A 26,312-nucleotide genomic window follows, 5' to 3' on the forward strand; every position below is an offset into this window, starting at 1 on the left:
GCCCTGCATAGGAGGTCCTCCATGTGGCCTCTCTGGCATCTAATTTCCAACAATGCACAGGGAGTGGAGTCAGATAGGGTCAGAGAGAAGCCACTTTGAGCAACTAAACAAACACAGGAGCTGTTTTAGACTCACAGGGCTGAGGGATCCTGAGTGGCATTGAGCCAAGATTGTTTTTGTTTTGTTTTGTTTCCTTTCTTTTCTTTTTATTTATTTAATTTTTGAGACAGAGTTTCACTCTGTCACCCAGGCTAGGGTGCAGTGGTACAATCTCGGCCCACTGCAACCTCCACCTCCCTCCTGGGTTTAAGCGATTCTCCTGCCTCAGCCTCCCAAGTAATTGGGACTACTGGCATTTACCAGCACACCCGTCTAATTTTTGTATTTTTTAGTAGAGATGGGGTTTCGCCATGTTGGCCAGGCTGGTCTTGAACTCCTGATCTCAGGTGATCTGCCCACCTTGGCCTTCCAAAGTGCTGGGATTACAGGCATGAGCCACTGTGCCCGGCCATCTTTTCTTTTTATTCAGACACTAACTTGAACCAGAGGGATTGTTAATAACTTATTTTTCCCATCAATGTCTATTCATGGCAGGTGATGTTGGATGCTCCATTTATGGTAGGGATCTTGTTTCCTTTTAAAATAGATTTGTTTAAGTAAAAAATGTAGCCCAAGATTAAGGGGATATATTTGGTAAGGAATTTTACAGGGATAATTAGATAGAGATGAAAATTATAAAGGTGGTAGGTGAATGCCTACATTTCAAGACACAGTGGCTCATTGAAAGGATTCTGTACAAACAAAAAAACGTCTGGTATTGTGATAGAATCAGTACCTCCACCAGCCAGCACAAGTCAGGAATGGACCCACAACGTTGCAGCTGCCCTGGAGGCATCTGTTCTGGTTCCAAAGTGCAGGGAAAATGTTGGGGGAAGACTTGGATTATTTGCAAAACCCAGGCTGCCATAAAAGCAGTTTGGTTTGAGTTTTAAAAACAATTATTACTTTGTTGACTAACTTGGTCAACACTGGGTACAACTGTACACCCTACCAATCCTCTCGCACATGTGTTCAACTTCCAGTACGAGCTCTTGAGCATTTCCCCCATAAGGCCAGTGTTTCTCAAGTGTGATCTGGAGAACCTATTGCATTAGAATAATCTGAGGAAGACGTTCCAAGTGCAGATTATCAGGCGTGAGGCCTGAACTCCTGGAGCAGAATCCCTGGAGGTAGGACCCGAGATCCTGAAGTCTTAACACACCGTCCCATTCCAACTGATGGTTTTGCTATGGGACTATGACAGTTTCCTTAGGAAGCATAGCTGAGGGGACAATTCCAACACAAATAAGGTCTTGAATATGGAGGACTTCCCAAAGGGACATCAACACCCAGCACCAACTTCCCAACGGGACACCGTGTGACCCTGTAGTGGTCTCTGCCAGATTTTGGAGAAGTGGGTTCATTACTTTGGAGAGAAGTGGGTCCAAAATCAGAACATGCAGGGCCCTTCAGCCAGCTCTGTTTTCCAGGGATTGCTATGTTATGGGTTGACATCCATACACTGACGAATGCCATCAGTACCCCCTACCCCGCCCCCAATTCTCAGAAGGCTCATTAGATCTTCTCCCCCAAAGAGTCTGGTTGGTGTTAATAGGTCTCATGATCAGATATGCAGAAACTCCTGTGTCCAGGTAAGTGTGTGCTTCTATGCAGAACTTTGGTTACCATGTGTGGCTGAGTGCAGAGCTGTGTGTGTTCATCTGGGTTCTACTTCCATTGGCAGAAGGGGAAGCCGAATCCCAGTGGCTGCAGGACACAGGCCTGTTGGGCCTCCTTGGTGGCCTGGGCTTGGACAGCGATCACAAGGAGCTCCTGTCCACCCTGACACAGACCCAGGTGGCCGCTGTGTGCCGCCGGCTGGACATCTATGCTCGCTCAGTGCGAAGACAACACAAGACACCTGCCAGGGATGTCAGGGACGTCTTCGGGGTCCTCAATTCAGCGGTAAGTGGCATAGGGGTCATCGCAGGCCCTGTCTGACTGGGGTCTCCGTGCTGCCACCACAGCCTGAGAGATGCAGTGATCCTGCTGAAGGGCTGTGTTGGTATGTGTGTGTGTGTGTGTGTTGGTGTGTGGGTGTTGGTATGTGTGTTGGTGTGTGTGTTGTGTGTTGGTGTGTGTGTTGATGTGTGTTGGTGTGTGTGTTGTGTGTTGGTGTGTGTGTTGATGTGTGTTGGTGTGTGTGTTGGAATATGTGTGTGTTAGTGTGTGTGTGTTGGTCTGTGTGTTGGGGTGTGTTGATGTGTGTTGGGGTGTGCATGTTGATGTGTGTGTTGGTGTGTGTTGATGTGTGTTGGTGTATGTGCTTTGGTATGTGTGTTGGAATATATGTGTATTAGTGTGTGTGTATTGGTGTGTGTTGATGTGTGTTGGGGTGTGCGTATTGATGTGTGTGTGTTGATGTGTGTGTTGCTATGTGTGTTGATGTGTGTGTTGGTGTGTGTTGGTGTCTGAGTGTTGGTGTGTATGTTGGGGTATGTGTGCATGTGTGTTGGGGTATGTGTGTTGGGGGTGTGTGTGTTGGGATGTGTGTGTTGGGGTGTGTGTTTGGGGTGTGGGTGTTGGGGTGTGTGTGTTGATGTGTGTGTTGGTGTGTGTGTTTTGGGGTGTGTGTGTTGGTGTGTGTGTGTGTGTTGGTGTTTGTGTGTGTTGGGGTGTGTGGGGGTGTGTGTTGGTGTGTGTGTTGGTGTGTGTGTATTTAGAGTGCATTGGCTTGCACACATATGTCTCCCTGCCTTCCACTATGTCCCTACATTGCATGTAGGTCTTTACCTCCCATGCATGCCACTGCGTATATGCCTGTTGCCACTGTGTGTCCTTGGGTGAGCCTGAAAGCCTAGGTTCTTCCTATATAATTGTTATCGATGCAGGGCAGGCAAGCCCCAAAACTGGGGATTAGCTGTGGAAGCTTTTGGTTTCACTCAGGAAAGAATTCAAGAGTGAGCTGGTGGTAGAAGAAAACAATTTTATGGAGGCGGCAGTGATACAGTAGTGTGACTGCTGCTGCAGAGCAGGGCCACCTATAGGCAGTGTGTGCAGAGCAGCAGCTCAGGGGCAGGACCACCCTATAGGCAGTGTGTGCAGAGCAGCAGCTCAGGGGCAGGGCCAGCTCATAGGCAGTATGTGCAGAGCAGCAGTTCAGGAGCAGTTCTGCCTTTTAATTAAATGCAAATTAAGGAGTGAGTTATTCAGAAATTTCTAGAAAAGGGGCAGTAATTTCCAGGTGTTGCCATGGCAATGGTAAACTGTCATGGCACTGTGGGCATGTCTTATGGAGAGGTGTTTTTGCCTCTTCCCTGTTTCAGCCAAAGTCCCACCTCCTACCTCATTAGCAGTACAAAATCCTTTTTTTTTTTTTGCGACTGAGTCTTGCTCTGTCGCCCAGGCTGGAGTGCAGTGGCGCGATCTCGGCTCACTGCAAGCTCCACCTCCCAGGTTCACGCCATTCTCCTGCCTCAGCCTCCCGAGTAGCTGGGACTACAGGCGCCCGCCACCTCGCCCGGCTAATTTTTTGTATTTTAGTAGAGACCGGGTTTCATCATGTTAGCCAGGATGGTCTCTATCTCCTGACCTCGTGATCCGCCCGCCTCGGCCTCCCAAAGCTCTGGGATTACAGGCGTGAGCCAAGGCGCCCGGCTGGCACAAAATATTTTTTATTGTCACTGTGTATCCTGCTGACACTTGAAGCCTGATAGGTTGTGGGCATCATCTCTCTTGGAGCACCTCTGAAGTGGCATAACAGTGATTAAAACCACAGGCATTGGAGCCAGCCAGACTTGGGCCCCAGTGCCCATTCCCAAATTAGCAGCTGTGGGACCTTGGGCAAGTAACTCAGCCTCTCTGGGCTTCAGCGGCTTGTCTGTGAAAAGGGGCTGTGGGTGGCTCCTGTCTCCCGGGGTTGTGTGAGCTTGTCGGCTTCTCACGTGAGTAATTGGGCACTGTCTGTAATTTGCATAGAAAATGTCATCAGAGAATGGGGACTCCGGTATGAAGGGGACCCAGCTCAGTTCCGGGGCCTCTAAGTCTCCTCCAGGTAAGTGATCGTCATTCTCCAGGGCCCTGAGAATCGTCCAGGCTACATAAAGGGCTGCTCTCCCAGCATTTCCCACTTCCTGCTGACTCCCTGCCTTCCCTGCTCAAGGGCAGTAGGGAGGGGAACCCTGAGGGGACAGGTTGGGCCCTTAAGTGAGTTGTTGCCATCAGGCCCATGGGCCTCAAGATGGGAAAAATCTCTTCCTGGGCAATTGGCCTTATCTAGGAAATCACTTCCTGGGGCAGTGAGGGTCTTAGCTATCATTTCCTGGGGGTAAGGGGCCATAGCTAGGAAATCACTTCCTGGGCAGTGAGCCTGAGCCCTAAACCTAATTATTTGATCCTGGGGCTTTGAACTTGAGTTGCGAGATCACTTCTTAGGACTAAGGGCCTAAGTTCTGAACCCAAGCACTTGCTTCCTGGCAGCCACTTCTCACTGCCTTTCTGCTTTGTTTCCCCCGCAGCAGCAGAGCCTGGGGGGCCGCAGGAGCAGGCTGGGAGGGAAGAAGCCTTCAACATGGACTCTGCCTACTCAGAACAAGCTGCGGTGCTCCTGCAGAAGAGCAGGCCATCCCAGGGAGGCACCTCTGCCTGGGGCAAGTGTTCCCTGCCGGTGAGGATGCTGTCCACGGGGCTGGTGGCTAGGTCCCCCGTGCTCAGGCACCAGCACCTGTCTCTTCACACCTTGCACACTGACAGGCACCCAGCACAAAAGTTGTCCAATCATTCATTCATTTAATTCATACCACAAATATTTACGGAGTAACCGCTGGGTGTCAAGACTGGGGAGCAGGGTGCTTACAGTCTAACAGTTCTGTCAGTATTGTCTCCATGCTCTTTGTTTTTATCCTTAGAAAGCCCTTCCTCCTCCAGCAAGCTCATAACTGTCCATCAACATGTTTTTCTAGTTACTTTTAAAATTAATGTTAGTGCCTGGAGTGACAGAGAGAGACCCAATATTTTAGTTCTGTTCTTTCCTCCCCCCCTTCCCTCCTCCTCTTTCTTTCTTTCTTTCTTTCTTTCTTTCTTTCTGTCTTTCTTTCTTTCTTTCTTTCTTTCTTTCTTTTTCTTTCTTTCTTTCTTTCTTCTCTCTCTCTTTCTTCTTTCTTTCTTTCTTTCTTTTTCTTTCTTCTTTCTCCTTCCTTCCTTCCTTCCTTCCTTCCTTTTCTTCCTTCCTTCCCTCCCTCCCTCCTTCCTTTTCTTCTTCCTTTCTTTCCTTCTTTCCTTCTTTTTTTTCTTTGAGACAAGGTCTCACTCTGTCACCCAGGCGGGAGTGCAGTGGTGCCATCTCAGCTCACTGCAGCCTCAACCTCTCAGGCTCAAGCTATCCTTACACCTCAGCCTCTCAAGTAGCTAGGACTACAGTTGCATGCCACCATGCCCAGCTAAGTTTTAAACACTTTTTAGAGTTAGGTTCTTTATACATTGCCCAGGCTGGTCTCAAACTCCTGGGCTCAAGCAATCCTCCAGCCTTAGCCTCCCAAAGTGCTGGGATTACAGGTGTGAGCCACTGCACCTGGCCGTTCTTTTTTCCAAAATATTCAGTTATCTCAGCATAGTTCCTTCCAAATAGGATGTAATCATTGATGGTTAGGTTTTTAAAGATTGAACTATAACTCGCTGTAAAGTGCACAGATATTTACCATGTACAGCTTGGTGTGTATGCCTGTGTAAACACCACAAATCAGTACAGAAGCTTCCTCCCTTGCTTGATGACTTATAATACAGGGGGAAAAAAAAAGAAAGAGAGAAACTTTCTACCCCACCTGAGCTCCCCCATGTCCTTCCCTGGTAATTCCTTTCCCTGCAGAATAACCACTATTCTTACTTCTCTCATGGAGTAAATACAGTCTTTCACAGTCCTGCTATTACTAAAGGAAGTATTTCTTCTTTGACCACGTGATGATGCAGTTGATGCAATCTTAGGTAACATTTTACTGAGGGCTGCCCTGGCCCAGGACATTGTTCCCAAGGCTTCTAGTGCCCTCATTGCTCCCTGACTGTATGATATAAAAAAAGAGAAATAGGGTCGGGCACAGTGGCTCACGCCTGTAATCCCAGCAATTTGGGAGACCAAGGCGAGAGGATTGCTTGAGTCTAGGAGTTTGAGACCAGCTTGGGCAACATGACAATACCGCATCTCTACAAAAAATTTTTGAAATAGCCAGGCATGATGGTACAGGCCTGTAGTCTTAGCCACTTGGGAGGCTGAGGCAGGAGGATCACTTGCACCTGGAGGTTGAAGCTACAGTGAGCTATGACTGTACCACTGCTCTCCAGCCTAGGCCACAGAGTAAGACCCTGTCTCAAAAAAAAAAAAAAAAAAAAGAGAGAAGTGGCATATGTTAGTCTGTTTTCACACTGCTGATAAAGACATGAAAGAGGTTTAATGGACTTAAGTTCCACATGGCTGTGGAGGCCTCACAATCATGGTGGAAAGGCATGTCTTACATGGTGGCAGACAAGAGAAGAGAGCTTGTGCAGGGAATCTCCCCTTTTTAAAACCATCAGATCTCGTGAGACTTACTCACTATCACGAGAACAGCCCGGGAAAGACCTGCCCCCATGATTCAGTTACCTCCACAGGGCCCCTCCCACAACACATGGGAATTCAAGATGAGATTTGGTGGGGGACATAGCCAGACCATATCCTGGTGCTCAGAGAGGAGAAGTGACAGAATTGGCTCCCACAAAGGCCAGGACAGGAACTCCTGGCAGCCTGACCCCAGAGCCTTCCCAGCTGACTACCACACTCTACTGCTTAGGACACCAGCCCCACCCCTGCAGTAGCCTCTATTCCAATGTGAGAGTACTTCCACTCGTTCAGATGGAATTTTCTTAGGTCCGCAGCAAGTTGCAAAAACAGAACTCCCATGTACTCTACACCTAGTTTCTCTTAGTAATAATATTTTCCATTAGTGATAGTACATCAAATAACGTTTATATGTATTTATTTATTTTAATTTTTTTTTTTGAAACAGAGTCTCACTCTGTTGCCCAGGCTGGAGTGCAGTGGCAAAACCTCAGCTCACTACAACCTCTACCCCCGACATTCAAGTGATTCTCATGCCTCTGCCTCCCGAGTAGCTGTGACTACAGACATGTGCTACCATATCCAGCTAATGTTTGTAGTTTTAGTAGAGACAGGGTTTCACCATGTTGGCCAGGCTGGTCTCGAACTCCTGACCTCAGGTCATCTGCCTGCCTCAGCCTCCCAAAGTGTTAGGATTACAGGCATGAGCCACTGCACCTGGCCTAAATTTTTTTTTTTTTGAGACAGAGTCTCGCTCTATTGCCTAGGCTGGAGTGCAGTGGTACAATCTCGGCTCACTGCAAGCTCTGCCTCCTGGGTTCATGCCATTCTCCTGCCTCAGCCCCCAAGTAGCTGGGACTACAGGCACCCACCACCATGCCTGGCTAATTTTTTGTATATTTAGTAGAGACAGGGTTTCACCATATTAGCCAGGATGGTCCTGATCTCCTGACCTTGTGATCCACCCACCTCACCCTCCCAAAGTGCTGGGATTACAGGCGTGAGCCACTGTGCCTGGCCTAAAATTTTTTAATAATGGGTTTCTATTTCTAAAACATCAGAGATAATTAATATTCAACATTATCTTGTCTTTTTCTTTGACAGTGTTTCTCCATTAAATTATGAATGATGATAATAATTAATCATGCTAAAGGGCCAGGCATGGTGACGCACACCTGTAATGCCAGCACTTTGGAAGGCCGAGGTGGGAGGATCACTTGAGGCCAGAAATTTGAGACCAGCCTGGGCAACATAGCAAGACCCCATCTCTAAAAAAACTTTTTTAAATAATTGGTTGTGGGCCAGGCATGGTGGCTCATGCCTGTAATCCCAGAACTTTGGGAGGCCGAGACAAGTGGATTACTTGAGGTCAGGAGTTTGAGACCAGCTGGGCTAACATGGTGAAACCCCAGACCTACTAAAAATACAAAAGTTAACTGGGTGTGGGGGTGCACAACTATAATCTCAGCTACTTGGGAGGCTGAGGCAGGAGAATTGCTTGAACCTGGGAGACAGAGATTGTAGTGAGCAGAGATCATGCCACTGCGCTCCAGCCTGTGTGGCAGATTGAGACTCCGTCTCAAAAAAAAAAAAAAAAAAAAGTTGGGTGTGGTGGTGTGTGCCTGTAATCTTAGCTACTCAGGAGGCTAGGGCAGGAGGATCACTTGAGCCCAGGAGTTCAAGGTTACAGTGAGCTGTGATTGCGCCCCTGCACTGCGGCCTGGGCGACAGAGCAAGACTCTCCTGTGAATAATAATAATAATGCTAAAAGCATCACATATTGATCTTTTACCACACACTAAGCATTATGCCAACTACTTCACATATTTGATTTAATTTCATTCTATTAAGCTGGTGATAATTGTGTTAATAAACTAAAAAGTAGTAATAAGTACTGAGTACTCACTATGTGTCAGGCACCATGTTTCATACACTTTATTGAACTTAATCTTACCAACAGTCTTGTGAAGTAGATACTGTTATCACTTCCATTTTGCAGATGAACACACAGGTAAAATTATTTGCTTGCACTCACAGGTAAAGTAAGGATTTGAACCCCGGGGGTGTGACTCCATAGCTCATGCCTCAAGCACTAGGCTGTATTATAAGCATCAATTACCATTTCTTCCCCTTTGAGCACTCACTCGAAAGGGGCACTGGGAAGTGGTCTGGCCATGCCCTCCAGGCAGTGCTGAGCAAGCCTGGCCCTCCTGCTTGCCTTCTCTGACCTTGGGCGGCAGGAAAGCCTGGAGCTGCCTGCAGATTCCCAATGTGGCCTGTAGATGGCAGGGTTGAGCATTCTTTATTTCTGCGGGTGGCATGGCCAAGGCTGGGGAGAGACCTGGTGAGGGAGAGGAACAAAGGGCAAGAGTAGAAGCAAGAATAAGAAGCCCATGGGGTGATCCCTCTTCTCCAGGTCCTCTTGTGGGAGGGCAGGCAGTGAAAACAGTTTCTGTTTCTCGAGGCTTCGCTATATGCTTGGGACTGTGCCAAGCACTTTATATCCATTAGGTCATTTGCTCCCACTAAAATTGTATGAGGCCGTTGCGGTGGCTCATGCTTGTAATTCCAACACTTTGGGAGGCTGAGGTGGGAGAATCGCTCGAGCCCAGGTGTTTGAGACCAGCCCGGGCAACATAGAGAAACTCTGTCTCTACAAAAAATATAAAGATTAGCCAGGTGTCGGGGTACATACCTGTAGTCCTAGCTACTCAGGAGGCTGAGGCAGGAGGATCAATTGAGCCCAGGAGGTCGGGGCTGCAGTGAGCAATGTTCATGCCACTGTACGCCAGCTTGGGCAACAGAGCAAGACAGTGTCTCCAAAGAAACAAACAAACAAACATGCAAAAACCTTCTGAGGTAGGCTCTATTTTATGATTATGGATGGGGAAACAGAGGCTCAGAATGTCACTCTGTTTGCAAGAGTTAGAGCTTGGACTTGACTTGAGGATGGACTCCTGAGCACCAGCTCTTATCCACGCTGCTCTTCCTTCCGCCTAAATGCCCAGGGGAGAAGGGGGAGCCCCCAAATACCCATCAGACACATAGCCTGACAAATTGTCTTTACTTCCCTCTCTATTAATAGAAGTTTACCATCCCCAAAGGCAGACTTGGCGTGACGAGGATAGGAGACTTGTCCCTGCAGGATATGAGGAAGGTACCTTCTCTGGCCCTCATAGAGCTGACCGCGCTCTGTGACGTCCTTGGCTTGGACCTGAAGAGGAGCAAGGCGGGGAAGTGGAAAGCGGCAGGTGAGCAGCCCCGGCCCAGGGAAAGCCCTGTGGCCACAGTCCTGGCTTTCTCCCAGGGAGCTGTACACGAACTCTCCCACCAATAGAGAGATGCTCGGCTTTTTTTTTTTTTTTTTTTTTTTTTGAGACGGAGTCTTGCTCTGTCACCAGGCTGGAGTGCAGTGGTGCGATCTCGGCTCACTGCAACCTCCGCCTCCCGGGTTCAAGCGATTCTCCTGCCTCCGCCACCCGAGTAGCTGAGACTACAGGTGTGCACTACCATGCCCAGCTAAGTTTTGTATTTTTAGTAGAGACGGGGTTTCACCATGTTGGCCAGGATAGTCTTGATCTCTTGACCTCGTGATCTGCCTGCCTCGGCCTCCCAAAGTGCTGGGATTACAGGTGTGAGCCACCGCGCCCGGCCAGTATGCTCAGCTTCTATATTCCTTCTGTTTACATTTTTTTCTGCATATGAAAACAATTCCTGCTCGTTGTGGGAAATTTGTGAAATAGAGTAAAATACAAAAAGGAAAAAATATAATTCAGAAAAGCATTTTTCGTGCATTATCTTCCTTTGTGTGTATGTGTGTGTATCCTTTTTTCACCTCATATTATATAATTATGGTCTGGGAGCAGTGACTCACTCCTGTAATGCCAACACTTTGGGAGGCCGAGGTGGCAAGGTCACTTGAGCCCAGGAGTTTGAGACCAGCATGGGTGACATAGTGAGACCCTGTCTCTACAAAAAATAAAAAAGTAGCCAGGCGTGGTGGTGCACACCTGTAGTCCCAGCTACCCGGGAGACTGAGGTAGGAGGATCACTTTTAGCCTGGGAGGTGAAGGCTGCAGTGAGCCTTGATCATGCCACTGCACTCCAGCCTTGGTGACAGAGAGAGTCTCTGTCTCAACTCTATATAAAACTATAAGACCCTGTTTCATAATTCCATTATATATAATAGAATATATCATAGTTATTGATCTATATTATAGAGTATTATATATATAGAATTTTGGACATTTTCCAGTTATTGTATCATTTAGTGGTTGTCATGATAATGCTACATAACAAACAACCCCCAAACTCATGACTTAAAAACTCTTTACTCTTGCTCACGTGTTTATGGGTAAACTGGGTGTAGCTTGGCTGATCTAGGCTGGGCTTGGCTCCAAGTTGTTGGCTGAGTGTAGGTCTGCTCTCAGGTCTTTTGTCCTCCTGGGACCAGCTGGCCGTCTGGAGGATAGTTTCATGGTGACAGCAGAAGCTCAGAGGGCAAACTCTACCACACAATGCATTTTAAGCCTCTGCTTGCATCATGTAGTTCCCATGCCATTGGTCCAAACTAGTCACATGGCCTAGCAAGGGGTGAGGAGGTACGCTGTGCTTCCCTAATGGGAAGATTTGCAAATTCACATGGCCAACGGTGTGGATACAAAGAGGGGTAATGAATTTAGAACAATAGTGACATCTACCACAACTATTAAATATTCCTTGAAAACATGATTTTTATTTATTTATTTATTTATTTATTTATTTATTTATTTATTTATTTTTGAGACAGAGTCTCTCTCTCTTGCCCAGGCTGGAGTGCAGTGGCATGATCACAGCTCACTGCAGCCTCAAATTCCCCAGGCTCAGGTGACCCTCCCACTTCAGCCTCCTGAGTAGCTGGCACTGCAGGTGTGTGCCACCACACCCTGCTAATTTTTGTATTTTTTTGTAGAGAGGCAGTATTTCCATGTTGCCCAGACCTGGCTCGAACTCCTGGGCTCAAATGACCTTCACACCTCAGCCTCCCAAAGTACTGGGGTTACAGGCATGAGCCACCTTGCCTCAGTGAAAACACGATTTTTAATCACTGCACTATTTTCCTCCTTGTGGATATATTCTAATATATTTAACCATTTCGCTATTAGCGGACATTTTTGATGCCCATATCTTTCCTACTATAAGACACAATCACTACTGCTGTGTATATGCTTTTGAATGCATCTTAGATTACTTTAGATTACATTTATGAGTTCAGTTCTTGAGATAATATTGCCCTTCAGCAGTGTGCGAAAGTGTTCATCTTGCTGTGTCATTGTCAGCATTATGCACTGTGATTTTTTTGGTTTGTTTTGGTTTGGTTTTTTGGTTTGTTTCTTTAAAGACAAGAGGATGGGGAATAAAAAAGACCAGGGGGAGGAATCTAGCAGAGCTGGGGCAGGCCGGAGAAGGGAGAAAGAAGGAAGGTGTGGAGAAAATGTGGAAGGAGGAGTTTGCCTGAGAAGACTTCAAGCCAGGGTGGTTAAGATGGACCTGGGGAATACATTCTCTAGAACCTGGCCCATCCTGCAGAGCCAGAGCTCGACCCAGGGCTGCTGTTACATTTTTATACCTGGTGCTCCCTGAAGCAGCAGCGTACTTCCCTTTCAAGACTTTTTTTTTTTTTTTTTCTGTGAGACAGTTTCGCTCTTATTGCCCAGGCTGGAGTGCTGTGGTGTGATCTTGGCTCACTGCAACCTCTGCCTCCCGGGTTCAAGCAATTCTCCTGCCTCAGCCTCCCAAGTAGCTGGGATTACAGACACCCATCACCACGCTCGGCTAAAATTTTTTTGTGTTTTTAGTAGAGACGGGGTTTCACCACGTTGGCCAGGCTAGTCTCGAACTCCTGACCTCAGGTGATCCGCTCACCTTGGCCTCCCAAAGTGCTGGGATTACAGGCTTGAGCCCCCGCACCCGGCCCTTTCAATACTTCTTTATTCAGCTGAGATTTTCTGCTCTGAGACATATCTCCTCAGCAGTGATGTTTTCATTACTGCTGAGGCCAAATAATCTGCTCAAGAGGAGAGGTTTGGGTCCGGCCATTCTCTCGAGAGCTCAGTCCTTCCACAGGGAAAGGGGTCTGATTCTAGTTGCCCAGGAGATCTTGCAGGTCCAAGCCCAGTGGTCGTTCCAGGAAGTGAAACGTGCCTTCTGCTCTTTGATTTCCTGCAGAAACTCGCCTCTTCGGTGTGCCCCTTGACAGCCTGCTAGAAGCTGACCACAAAGTCCTCCCCAGCACACAGGTCCCACTGGTCCTTCAGGCCGTAAGTCGTCCCCAGCTTGGGTTTATGTAATCCTTCAGAGGCTGGCTCTGGGGACCATTGTCAGGAGACATCTAGCAAAGGGGTGAAAGGATGGGCTTTAGAATCAGGCAGACCTGGGTTCAAATTCTGGCTCTGGCACTCGCTAGCTCAGAGACCCGGGTGGATTTTTGTTGTTGTTGTTGTTGTTTTTATTTTATAAATTTTTGTCTTAAATTTTTTGTAGAGACAGGGTCTCACTATGTTGCCCACGCTGGTCTCGAACTCCTGGCCTCAAGTGATCCTTGGGGTGGATTTTTTTTCTTTTCTTTTTAACTTCTGAATCTTCAAGTCAAGGGTGGATTTTTGAACTTTCATTAGCCTCCCTTTCAACGTCTGTAAATTGGGATGATGATAACAGTGTCCTCCTCTTATCAATGATTAAATGAGAAAAATCTGTATGAAGCTCTCACAATGCCTGGCTCATGGAGGTGGTCACAAAAACTATTATTATTTTGAAGGAAACCCTTCTCCGGGTACTCCCCTCTTTCTGATTTTCATGGGAGACAAACACACCATTTTGAATCCTGCTTTTCAGCTTTTCCTAGTTTAAGTGCTGGTTTCTCTCTCTGACAGCTGCTGTCCTGTTTGGAAAAGAGAGGACTGGACACGGAAGGCATTCTCAGGGTGCCCGGATCCCAGGCCAGGGTCAAGGTAATGGTTTGGCTTCCGCCGCTTCACTAAGGCTGCATCTCCCGCATCCTCACATGTGTGTTAAGCCAGGAGAGAATCCAGTCCCTGGCTCGCCGGTGATCTGTCTTTGGTCTCTGTGTGGGTTGAGGGTTTGAGAGGCTGAAGGTGGTACGATGAGCATGATGGCGGAGAGCGTGGGCCCTGGAGTCAGACCACCAACGCTTAATGAGCAGAGCCCTGTGCTCAGTGACACGCACTTTAGGCCATTTCGTCCTCACTTCAACCCCACGAGGGAGGTGCTCTTGTTGTCCCCACTTTGCAGATGAGCCCCAAGGAAGTGGTAGAGCAGCTTCTACCGGAGCCCTGGGCCAACTGTGTTTTCGTGCCCCTCCTTCCTGTAGGGGCTGGAACAGAAGCTGGAGAGAGACTTCTATGCTGGCCTTTTTAGCTGGGACGAGGTTCATCACAATGACGCCTCCGATTTGCTCAAAAGGTTCATCCGGAAGCTGCCGACGCCTTTGCTCACGGCTGAGTACCTCCCGGCCTTCGCTGTGGTGCCCAGTGAGTGTGCCCAAGCCCTTAGCCTGTGCAAGGATGGAGATTTGGATGTCACTGGCCTTGGTTGGAGAGGGAAGCCATGCAAAGGCAGGACTGCCTGTTCCTGGAAATGTCTGTTCCAGAAATGTCCAACCAATGGGGGAAGAAGCAAGTATGAGCATGTGAGCCCAATATGTGTGCATATGCATGTGCATGCCTGTCCTGTGTGTGTTGTATGGCATGTGTGCATGTGCAGGTGTGTGAGGAGAGAAGGCTAAGGTTTTGCACACTACAGTCCCTATTAGTTCTCACGTGGACGCGTGGACTGGTTTCCTTCACATCTTGATATCCATGGGGTTGAGCTTGTCAGCATCGTCTACCTGTGTATCTGTGGACACACGTGTGTGCACGTCCATCTGTGTGCGCATCTACAGATCGCGTCCACCTGTGTGCGCATCTGCAGATCGCATCCACCTGTGTGCACGTCTGCAGATCGCGTCCATCTGTGTGTGCGCGTCTGCAGATCGCATCCATCTGTGTGCGCGTCTGTAGATCGCGTCCATCTGTGTGTGCATCTGCAGATCGCGTCCATCTGTGTGTGTGCATCTACAGATTGCGTCGATCTGTGTGGGCGTCTGCAGATCCCGTCCATCTGTGTGTGTGCGTCTGCAGATTGCGTCCATCCGTGTCCATCTATGTGTGCGCGTCTGCAGATCATGTCCATCTGTGTGCGCATCTGTAGATTGCGTCCATCTGTGTGCGCGTCTGCAGATCATGTCCATCTGTGTCCATCTGTGCGTGCATCTGCAGATCAGCATGTATTGCACGGACCTTGCTCTATGTATAGTCTGCATATATATATATTCCTGTCTGGACTTCTTCACAATCCACAATGTACAAACATAGTCTCTTCTATTTTTCTCAGAAAAATAGAGCAGCTCTCCTGAGATCTCATTCATGACCATGAGGTTCTCCCTGTCTGTCTGAATTCTCCAAAAATCTTCAAGGCTCAGGCAGTCTGATTTCCACCCCCAAGCTAGGGGAGGGGACAGGGATCCTGAGAAGTCTTCTCTGACCTTTGATTCTCACCTCAGTGTTTTGTTTTCTTTTTCCTTCTTCTTTTCTTTCTTTCTTTTTTTTTTTTTTAAGAGATGGGGTCTTGCTCTGTCACCCAGGCTGGAGTGCAGTGGCATGATCCTAGCTCACTGCAACCTTGAACTCTCGGGTTCAAGTGAGTCTCCTGCCTCAGCCTCCCAAGTAGCTAAGAATATAGGCACATGAGACCATGCCTGGCATACTTGTTTAAAATGTTTTTGTAGTGATGGGAGTCTCGCTATGTTGCCCAGGCTAGTGTCAAACTTGTGGCCTCAAGTGATGCTCCCACTTCAGCCTCCCAAAGTGATGAGATTACAGGCATGAATCATCAGGCCTGGCCTCGACCTCATTGCAAAACATAAATCAGATCCCTTCCCTATGCTGTTACCATCCTCCACAGCACCCTTGTAATAAGATTCCACTCCTTACTGGGCCCACCTGCTTCGGCTCAGGTCCTGCCTATTTCTGGCCCCCTTTCCTCCTGGCCTCCTCCTTCCCCACTGTCTGGTCAGGCCCTCCCACTTTGCTGTTTCCCCTCCTCTTTCCTTCCCTGGAGCATCTGCACTTGCTGCTGTCTCTGAATGGAACCTCCCTCCGCCCTCATTTGGCTGCTTCCTGCCTTTTAAGTTTCAGCTGGCTGTCAGAGCCTGTGAGGGGCCTTCCGTGACCCCACACTCCGTGCTGCCTGCTAGCCTCTATAATGATGCAGTGATGCCCATCATACTCTGATTTATTCTTTGCTTGTGTATTGTGTCTCCCCTCTGAAATGTAAGCTCCACAAGCCTGCGACTTTATTTTCCTCCTTCACTATTGTGTCGCAGGTGCCTAGACTGAGCATAGCACCTGACAGGTACTTGATAGGTATTTGTTGATAAGTGAGAGAAGGAAGGAAGGGAGGGAGAGTGGAAGGAAGGAAGGAAGGAAGGAAGGAAGGAAGGAAGGAAGGAAGGAAAGGAAGGAAGGAAGGAAGGAAGGAAGGAAGGAAGGAAGGAAGGAAGGAAGGAAGGAAGGAAGGAAGGAAGGAAAGAAGGAAAGAAGGAAGGTAGGTAGGTAGGTAGGTCAGTCATACGGGGTTGTAGGCCTGGGGCCCCGGGTGCTCAGCCTCTGTGTCTCCTATGCGGCTCTTCTCCAGGTTCCAGGCAGCTCTCAGCTGCTGAGTCTTGTCTGGCTCTGATGAACTCCTTCTTTGAATCTATAACTACTACCTCCTCCTACCCGCCTCCTCTCCCCGGAGATCCTGACACCAGGTGTGAGACGGCTTTTCCTTTTCAACCTTCACAGTACAGAGGGTTTCATGAAACCTTCTGTCTGGGCTCATTGAGCTCTCTGTCTCCCTTCCTAAGGGTGATTTGCTGGTTCATTGCATTTCTGACCCTGGGCTGTAGCCTGGACTGCATATCTGGGTGTGTGCGGCATGTGCGTGCATGCACACGCATGTGTGTGTTTATTTTGCTACACAAAGTACAGCAAGTGAATCTCTCCACCAGCACTGGTCAGGGCTCTGTCTGAGCCAACACTAGACAAGGAAATAGTCCCGCACCTTATGAAAAAAGGGATTCCTGGCTGTTCCCTGGCTTTCCAGCTCTGGAATTTCCCCAAGAAGAGACCAGACTGAGGGAGGGAGTCCCTGAGCCTCCCATGGAGACTGAGGTCCCTCCCTTCCCGCAGACATCCCCGACCTGAAGCAGCGCCTGCAGGTTCTTCACCTGCTCATCCTCATCCTCCCAGAACCCAACAGAAATGCCTTAAAGGTAAGAGTTACCATGCACCACCACCACTTTGCCATGTCAGCCCACACCCACAGCCATGGCTCCAAATGTGCTCATTTATTCATTCATTCAGCAACTTCTGCCAGGTGCTAGGGTTCAGTGACGACCCACACAGACCTCTCTTGAGACTTTTTCCTAAAGAAAGTGGATGAGTCCTGAAAGGGGATAGTCCCAGAGTGGGCACTGCAGAGCATCAGTTCCACGTGGTGCTAACAAGTGTTAGCACCTTGTGGCCAAGCCTGGATAAGTAAACACAGAGTTCATGAAACAAGATTAAGAATATTTTTCTCCCCAGGACTTCTCAAAGCCTTTGGTATATTGAGGCATTGAGAGGAATCTCCAAGTGGGATTAGAGTATGCAGCACTCTAAAAACTCAGTTGATCAGGGACCTCTTTTGTTGTGGAAAGCATTGCACAGCACTGGTGTTCCGTGCTGAATCAGTTTGGGAAAAGACCCTTAGCAAATTCCCCTTGTCATATAGGAGTGGATGCTCAGCCTTTGCCCAGCTCCCTATACCCTCTTGGCTGTCCTTTGGTCAGACTCCAGATGTGCCTCCAGGGTCAGCCTGTGAAGAGGCCCCAGATCTTCCTGTTTGAGTTTCTGCTTCCTTTTCAGTAAAATGAGGATGATAATAGCATTAATAGCATCTTGTCTAATTGTTTTGGAAATCATAAAAGTTAACTCATAAGGAATCATAGGGTAGAAGATGATGCTTTGCAGTGTATTCAATATGTGTCCTCTGTTCCTATCCCCTCTCCCTCCTTCCCTCCCTTCCTCTCTTCCTCCCTCCCTCCCTCCTTCCCTCCCTCCCTCCTTCCCTTCCACCTCCTTTCCATTTTTTCTTCCTTCCTCCACCCATTTATCCTCATTCATCCATCTATTCATCTTCTTTTCTTTATCCATCCACCCATCCATCCATTCATCCATCAATCCCTCCCTCCCTTCTTCAGTCCCTCCCTTCTTCACTCTGTCCCTTTGTCCTTACTGGCTGTGTGACTCTTGGTGCATTCTCCAAGCTTGTTTCCTTCTCTATAAAATGCATGCAATAATAAGAGCTACCTTGACCAGGCGCAGTGGCTCATGTGTGTAATCCCAGCACTTTGGGAGGCCAAGGCGGGAGGATCATTTGAGGTCAGGAGTTTGAGACCAGCCTGGCCAGCACGGTGAACGCCGTCTCTACAAAAAATACAAAAATTAGCTGGGTGTGGTGGTGCACACTTGTAATCCCAGCGACTTGGGAGGCTGAGGTGGGTGGGTCACTTGAACCTGGGAGGCAGAGGTTGCAGGGAGCTGAGCCAAGATCACACCACTGCATTCCAGCCTGGGTGACACAGTGACATTCTGACTCAAAAACAAAAACAAAAAACAACAACAAAAAAACTACCTTATAAAGTTGCTGTGAGGATTAAATAAGATGTACCAACTAAAGGCCCAGGAATCCAAAGAATACATCGTAAATAGTAGGTCTTATCACCTTCCCCTGCTCTTCCCAGCGTCTCTGCTTCCCTATCCTTTCCTTTGCATTTTGGGTAGATCCAGACTCCAGAAAGAAGCAGCTGTCCCAGGCCTCACCAGGAAATGACCCATGTTCCAGACCTGTGGCCCTTTTCTACCTGGAAGCTGAAGTCTGACCCAGTTGTCTCATTAGTCTCTGAGGGAGCAGGGGGGAAAGTGTTTTGGACGCACCGCAGAGCAGGAAGTGGAGACACAGAGAGGCCGCGGAGTGGGCTCGTGGCACAGCTGGAACAGGAGCCCCTCTTGCTGCTCTCCCAGCTCCTGGCTCCTTCCTAGCGCCCCCTTGTCATGCATCAGGATGCCCTGGGGATGGTGGGGAGGCGCCAGGGATGGGCTGAGGTTTGAGGGAGATTCTGCCCCCTTCCCCAGGCGCTGCTGGAATTCCTCAGGAAGGTGGTGGCCCGGGAACAGCACAACAAGATGACTCTGTGGAATGTTTCCACCGTGATGGCCCCTAACCTCTTTCTGCACCATGGGCGGCCCCCCAAACTCCCCAAAGGCAAGGAGAAGCAGCTGGCAGAGGGGGCAGCCGAGGTGGTGCGGATAATGGTGCACTACCAGGATCTGCTGTGGACGGTGAGTGCTGCTGGGTGCTGGGTATCCCTCCTCTGGGTGCCGCTGCCCTGTCGCCGCTGCTCTCCAGGAGCCTGGGCATTGTCCTTTCAGTTTCCTAGTGTGTCCCTTCCAGGCCCTTTGTTGGCCTCTGCACAGGGCTGTGTTTTCTTCTTCCCCCTGCCTTAGTGACCAAGAAGCGTCTTCCCTTTCTGTCTCCGCTGCCACGCCTCTCTGTCAGTCTGCTGCCATCTGGTCTACCCCAGATTGCAGGAGTTCCCCCAACTCCCACAAATAATTCCTTCACATCAAAGCTTTTATACTGCTGAGAAAGCCCCATCCCTGAGGCCCAGGATCACAGGGCCTGCCTAAAACAGAGCCCGGAACCAGATAACAGGGATACCCCTGCCCCCCTGCCCCCACTATGAGCTTTGCCCTGAGTAACAAGTGACAGCAAGGCGAGGAGCCAGAGGAGGAGAGAGGCCCCTCTGCAGGGTCAGCATGGTGCCCGCAGCACTGAGACCCCTCCAGCTCCTGAGACTCTGTGAACACAAGGTAGCACCATCTACCACTGCTGACCAGGCTGCTTTCTCACCCAGAGATGTGTATCCTCTTCCCTCCATCTATTCATTCATACTTCCATTTAGTCTCCCATCCACCCACCCACTCACCCACCTACCCATCCATCCATCCATCCACTCACTCACCCACCCATCCATTTATGCATCTGCCCATCACCCACCCACTCACCTACCCACCTATCCCCCCACCCATCTACCTACCACCCATCCACCCATTAATTCCTCCAACTCCCCCATCCACCCATCCGCCAATCTATCATCCACTCACCCATCCACCAATCATGCATCTATCCACTCATCTACCAATCCATCCATCCACTCATTCACCCATCCATCCATCCACCCATCTACCCAACCATGCATCTATCCAACTAAACCATGCATCTATCCAACTATCTACCCATCCATCCACCCACTCATCTACCAACCATGCATCTATCCAACTGTCCACTCATCCATCCAACCACAGTCCTTCCTCCTATCCCTCCCTCCTTCCGTGAAGTCATTAGGTTAGATTTCCTATTCCAGAAACCAGCAAGTGAAGCCCTCTTTGACTGTTCTCAGTTTCTCTCTGACCCTGCTGGGCACTCTTCTATGTTCTAAACACAGCAAGTGCCAGCTGGCACTCCAAACTCATCTAGTACTTCACACTTCTGAATTTTTGCTTATGCAGTTTACTCTGCCTGTAATTCTCTTCCCCCCACCTTTTTTTTTTTTAAATGGCAGAAGCCTGCTGTCCTCTGCTCATTCTTCAAGACCTCTCAATTCAAGAGTCAACTCCTCTGTCAAAAGTCCCCTACTCCTCCCTCATACACTCCTTACACCCCCATAGTTCCTTTCTTCTCTGCACTCAGCCCTTTGAGATAATGTTGCTACTAAAAGACATTGGATTGTTATACTTCTTTTTATTGGAGAGAGCTTTTAAAATTCAAGAAATTCCTGAATGTTTTCTTGTTAGAAAAGCTTCAGACAACATAGATGTAGAAAAAGTGAAAGGGGAGAACCCCCATCACCCTTGCCCTTCCCCGTGTGTGTCACCTTTAGTCAGCACACACATAGCAGAGAGGGGAGTTCAGAATCGACCCCAGTTCCATCAGACCCTGGGAGACAGAAACGTGTTGTTATCAGGGTCCATGGAGTCTGGGTTCTCTGACTTTACTGGGTTCGGATCCCACAGAGAGGCATGGGTTGAGCTGGAGGCCTCTATAGGAATCCCCCAGTGTGGGCTGTCTGGAGGTTCTCAGAGCAGAGCCTGCCCCAGGTGTGTTTTGGGGACACCCCTGCCTGAGTGTGCCAGTAAGCAGCTATCCCTCAGCAGGTGCAGGACCCTCCAGCCTCTGTCGAGGGGAACCACTGTCCATTAAGCCTCAGGGTGGGCTCCACTCTCAGGGTCCCCTACTCCAAGGCCCACTTTAGGGGCTGAACGCCCCCTCCTCATTCCACCAAACCAGTGCTTCCGTCCCAAGTTCAGCACATGCGTATTTCCAAGCCCTGTGGGACGCTGGGCCAGGGAAGAGGCCACGATGACCCTGGAGGGGGCTCTGCCTCTCGGCCTCAGCAGTCCTATCACCCTGCCGAGACTCGATCCTTTCTGGCCAGGTCGCCTCTTTCCTGGTCGCCCAGGTGCGAAAACTGAACGACAGCAGCAGCAGGCGCCCTCAGCTCTGCGACGCGGGCCTCAAGACTTGGCTGCGGAGGATGCACGCAGATAGGGACAAGGCGGGGGACAGCCTCGAGGCGGTGAGTGCCTCCGACCCCAGACAGGTGGAGAAGGGCCCTAGGCGACAGGAGGGCACCTGGAGCGTGGTGCTTACCTTCCTCCGGGTCCCGGCTACCGTGCTACCAGCAACGGCCCAGTGAGGCCACCAGGGGGCGCTGCGGCGCCGTCACGGGGAGCGAGGAGGCGTGGCTGCGAAACGAGGGCTTAGCAGCGAGTTGGGAAGGGGAAATGGAGTGACCCGGAGACTTCCCCTAGAAGCCATCTCCGCAGCCCCATTTTTAGGCAGCCCCCGGCCGAGGGTTGGGAAAATGGGGGTCGCTCTGCGGGGTGTGAGGTGATTGGGGCTGGGAGGGGGATAGTACAAGGGAAGAGCCTTCCAAAAATACTGAGTATTCCTGGCAGGGTTCCTGAACACGGTTCCTTATTAAAGTCCCGATCAGAGAAATTGATGAGCGTCGAGGCTGCATCGTGCACGATGTGTGGGTGATGGGTCTTTATACAAACCTACATGTCTGTGTTTGTGGGTGCGTTGCATGTACCCCTGCTATGTGTACGAGTGCGAAACACAGGCATAGAAACACAAACACAGGCGTAGAAACACAGGCGTGTTTGTCTGTGTCTGTGTGTACACACATCCAGAATGTGTATGTCTGTGATCTGTGCCCAAGTGGCTGGTGTGCGTGTGTGTGTGTGTGGCATCTTGTGATTTTCAGCGTGAGCATTTGTGTAAGTGCCATGTATGCATGTTTATGCATCCATGTTTGGACTCCAGGCATACTGGCTCCTGTGTATATGGATCTTCCTCTCTCTCTCTGCAGACTCCCAAGGTGGCAAAGATCCAGGTGGTCTGGCCTATCAAGGATCCCTTGAAGGTGCCTCTCACCCCCAGCACCAAAGTGGCCCACGTCCTGAGGCAGTTCACAGAGCACCTCAGCACTGGTTCCAAGGGTCAAGAAGGCAGTGAGGACATGAACAGTCTCCTTCTACAGTAAGGGGCACCTCCTGGAGGCAGGAGCCTCTCCCCTGCAGGGAGGGCTCTGCACCCCGGAGCTGAAGGCCACCAGGGAGTTACACATGCTGTTGGCCTGGCCTGGCCTTCCCTTTCTGGGGTGGTCAGATGGGTTCTCCAACCTTAGAGAGCTTCTTGGCTCCAAGTAATAATCATTATGACTACCACTCACTCATTCATTTTAATAGTATTTAATGAATGCCCACCACCAGGCACCATGTTTTTCTGTTTGTTTGTTTTGTCTTGAGACGGAGTCTTACTCTGTCACCTAAGCTGGAGTGCAGTGGCGTGATCTTGGCTCACTGCAACTTCCTCCTCCCAGGTTGAAGCGATTTTCCTGCCTCGGCCTCCCAAGTAGCTGGGATTATAGGCGTCTGCCACCATGCCTGGCTAATTTTTTTGTATTTTTAGTAGAGATAGGGTTTTACCGTGTTAGCCAGGCTGGTGTCAAACTCCTGATCTCAAGTGATCTGCCCAGCTCAGCCTCCCAAAGTGCTGGGATTACAGGCGTGAGCCACCGCACCTGGCCCACCATGTATTAAGAGAATTATAGACTAGGCATGAAAAGAACAGACAGAGGCCCTGCTCTTAAGAGCCCACAGCCCTGAGGAAGAGCTGGACATAAAGCAAATAGTCACGAACCAAAGATCAAGTTACAAACTGTATTAGGTTTCACAAGAAATACAGGGAATAATGTATCTAGAAGACAAGGAAGCTGGTGTCGTCTGGGAGCGAGGTGAAGCTTCCTGGCACAGAAAACTGCACGGCAAAGGTTCTGCAGCAAGGAGCAGAGCCTGGCCAAGGATCTGGAAGAAGGTCGGGGGCTGATGTGCAGCCATCATTCCCAGGGTACAGGAAACAGCCTGAGCCCTCAAGAGTTTCCTTCTTGGCATTGGCACAAGGAATCCTCAGACTGTCATCTTCAGCAACTGTCTGGTTCAGCTCCTTCTTGAACAGATGGGAGCACTAAGACTCAGAAAAGAGAAGGGGCTTGCTTGAGGCCACATGGCAGATAAGAGGCCGTGGAATTGAACTCAGGATACCCATAATTATCATATAATAATTGTGATTCTTACATGATAAGCATAATTATCATATGTAATCATACAATGTCCATAATCCATCTTGACACAAAATCTTCCCCTCACCGCAGGCTCCTGTCCCCATCTGTCACCACTCATTCCCCTGCCCTCGCAGTCTCCATTCTGATGCCCGGAAGGAAGGAGCCTCGCAGCGGGGTGCACCTCTGGTTGAGCCTCACCACGTGCCCTCCAGCTACCTCTCCCCAGCCCCTGGTTGCGGGACTCTGTCACTGGCTCCAGCTCTCTCAGGAGGGTCCTTATACGTCTTCTCCCCAGTGGGACCGAAAATCAGTGAGGACTGCCCTTTCCAGACCTGGGGGCCATCACAGTTGTTGGTCTTGCTGTTTCTAGAAGGAAAAGGCAGGAGTTTTTTTTTTTTCTTTCTCTGTTTTACAGCCACAGGCCCATGGAGTCAGCCAACATCCTCCTCTATGAAGTTGGAGGGAATATCAGTAAGTTCCACTGTGGGAAACGGGAACAGAGCCCGGGTCCCTGGGAGTTCTTCGACCTCAGAGTTTCACTGAGCCCTTCTGGGGGAGGCCAGAGTCTGCCTGGAGATAAGCCTTCCCCTCAGGCCTCTATCTCCAATGAAATCAGGCAGAGTCCTGCTGTAGGGTTAAAGTGCAAGTCTTAGGAGCCTATCCTAGAGTTTGGATTTTGCCTGGAGCTGGCCTCAGGCTGGCAGAGAGAGGCAGAAGGTTTGTTTAGTGTCAAGGTTGGCAGTTCCACCAGTGAAACTGACTCCTCTGGGACACCCTAGCTGGGATGGACCTCATCCCTGGCCCAGGGGCCAAGGAGTCCTTAAGGAATTCTGCAAATAAATGTCCGGCTCTGGGAGGTCCCTGGCTCTGTGGGAACCAAGGATGGGCAGCTGTTTCCCTTTGCATTCTCTAGAACAATGATCCTCAGACTTTACCGGAACCTCAGGATCCCCTGGAGGGCTAAGACACAGATGGTGGGGCCTGAGAATGTGTGTTTCTGATGAGTTCCCAGAAGTTGCGGATGCTGCTGGTCGAGGGGCCACACTTTGAGGGCCACTGGCCAAGAAGCAGAGGCTAAGACATGGCATCAGTAGTACATGATGCACTGAGCGGGTGCCCCTCAAGAAAAGGGTTCCAAGGGAAGGAGTGAAGGAGGATAGGGAAAGGGCAGGGACCAGGAGTGTCTGCATCCTGGAGCTTGGCCTGATCCACTAGGGGGCTCTAGAGCACAAATCACATCAGAGTGGTTGCATTTTGAGGCAAGGAGACTAGTCTTTGGTAGTCTGTGTCCATCGGTCTTGACTGTGGGCTTTCCCAGGGGGAGGGGATGTCACTTTTCTGGCAAGGCATCTTCCCTCAGCGGAGCTCAGTCCTCCAGCAGAAGAGGTAACTGTGAGCTGTAGCAGTTAAAATGCATACAGCCAGGGGACAGTGCTCTGCCTGGTGAAGGGCTCTGCGCAGGGGAACAGCGTCTCCCATAGCCTCCCACTCAACCTCCTTCACCCCTTCTTCCCACAGATGAGCATCGCCTGGACCCAGATGCCTACCTCTTAGATCTGTACCGTGCCAACCCACATGGCGAGTGGGTCCTTAAACAGAGCCCCACCTAAACCCTGCGACTCTCAGGAGCAGCCTGGATGCCTCCTCCTCTCCCCTGCTGGCTCTGTGTCCATGTACCCAGCATGAGAACAAAGCTATTTCAAGGGAAGGTCTGAGTTTTCTTCCAAGGCATCGTTCTCTGAAATGCCTCTCAGACCCCTCAGAAATAGACTCAGGACTAGTGCTCTCTCCACTCAGAGGGGATGAGGGGCCAGGGCCTCAGGGAGGGGAAGCCAACACAGCCCTGGGAGAACTGGACAGAGGAAGAACTTCCCTTCACCGTTCTCATGTTTTAACCACGCACACAAAGCCCTCGCTCCCCTCCACCCCCTAGCTCTCCGGAGAGTTGCTTCCTACGTCAAGCTTGCTGTTATGACACCATCACTTGGGGCACTTGGATCTCCATAGGCTTCTGTCCATGGCTTCTAGACTGGAGGAAATTTAAAAATGCAGCACCTCTATCAAGAGATAGTTGGATTTTTTTCCCCCAGGTAAGATTGTTTTGAAAGTGGCCCTACAATGTGTAGTGGCAGCAGCACCAGAAACAAGACCAGGAGAGCTCTATGACCTTGGACAAGCCCCTTGCCCTCTCAGAGTCCTTCAAGGATGAGGAGCTGGGGCCTCAGGGAGAGGAAGCCAACATCGCAGCCATGATCAGCCCCAGGAGAACTGGGCAGAGGAAGACTTCGCTTCACAGCTCTCATGCTTTACATGTTGATTTGTATAACCTTGTCATTTTGTAATACGATATTTAAATTGTTTAAACATTAAAGGCACAAGTTCAATGTCACGCTTACTTTGCCTAAGTGTTTTTCTCTCCAGTCCCGCGCTCGGTGGGTGTTGTCCTTCCAGCGAGTTGACATGGGAGCTTGGTGACGAGAGCATCTTGCTGAGCTGCTCAAAGGGCTCTGGCCCATGTGGTCCAGCCACGCCTTGAACCCACAACCACCGGGGGGACAGGAAGAAAACTCAGAATGCGGAGGCATAGAGTAATGACAGCTGTTGCTGAAGGGTGGGGGCATTGCAGGGACAGCCTCTCTGGGAATCCTCTCATCTCTTACAGTCCCAGGTCTCGCCCTTCCTCCTTTCCTCGGCCCTGGGTCTGTATCCTCAGACCAGGTGAGGCTTCGCTTATTTGTTCATTTAACAATGAGTTTACTGAGCATCTAACATGTGCCAAGAGGTTCACAAATTTAATCTTCACAATAATCCAGTGTCTTCGGTTTGGGTTCCCCCAGAAGCAAAATGTGAGGCAAAGATTCAAGTGCAAATACTGGT

At 49.8% G+C, this 26,312-nt stretch overlaps 1 protein-coding gene across 6 annotated transcripts in view; it reads left to right on the top strand.

The window, feature by feature from the left end:
* The window catches only part of ARHGAP40 (Rho GTPase activating protein 40), a 49,736-nt gene extending 23,909 nt beyond the window's left edge, over positions 1 to 25,827 (top strand). Inside the window, exons 3-16 of one of the 6 annotated variants that reach the window (XM_077951807.1) lie at positions 1,784 to 2,004; positions 4,018 to 4,093; positions 4,557 to 4,705; positions 9,711 to 9,876; positions 12,833 to 12,924; positions 13,537 to 13,614; positions 13,995 to 14,154; positions 16,894 to 16,976; positions 18,880 to 19,086; positions 21,243 to 21,383; positions 22,182 to 22,351; positions 23,526 to 23,745; positions 23,851 to 23,906; positions 24,954 to 25,827. In XM_077951807.1, coding sequence (XP_077807933.1) covers positions 1,784 to 2,004; positions 4,018 to 4,093; positions 4,557 to 4,705; positions 9,711 to 9,876; positions 12,833 to 12,924; positions 13,537 to 13,614; positions 13,995 to 14,154; positions 16,894 to 16,976; positions 18,880 to 19,086; positions 21,243 to 21,383; positions 22,182 to 22,351; positions 23,526 to 23,745; positions 23,851 to 23,889 — 1,802 coding nt within the window. In that variant the 3' untranslated portion in view covers positions 23,890 to 23,906; positions 24,954 to 25,827. Of the gene's footprint in view, positions 1 to 1,783; positions 2,005 to 4,017; positions 4,094 to 4,556; positions 4,706 to 9,710; positions 9,877 to 12,832; positions 12,925 to 13,536; positions 13,615 to 13,994; positions 14,313 to 16,893; positions 16,977 to 18,879; positions 19,087 to 21,242; positions 21,384 to 22,181; positions 22,352 to 23,525; positions 23,907 to 24,953 lie in introns of all 6 variants that reach the window. The other 5 variants (XR_013399938.1, XM_077951806.1, XM_015149008.3 and 2 more) reach the window with 5 other exon arrangements.
* The last annotated feature ends 485 nt before the right edge of the window (positions 25,828 to 26,312 follow it).

The sequence above is a fragment of the Macaca mulatta genome, chromosome 10, assembly GCF_049350105.2.
Source record: "Macaca mulatta isolate MMU2019108-1 chromosome 10, T2T-MMU8v2.0, whole genome shotgun sequence".
NCBI lineage: Eukaryota > Metazoa > Chordata > Mammalia > Primates > Cercopithecidae > Macaca > Macaca mulatta.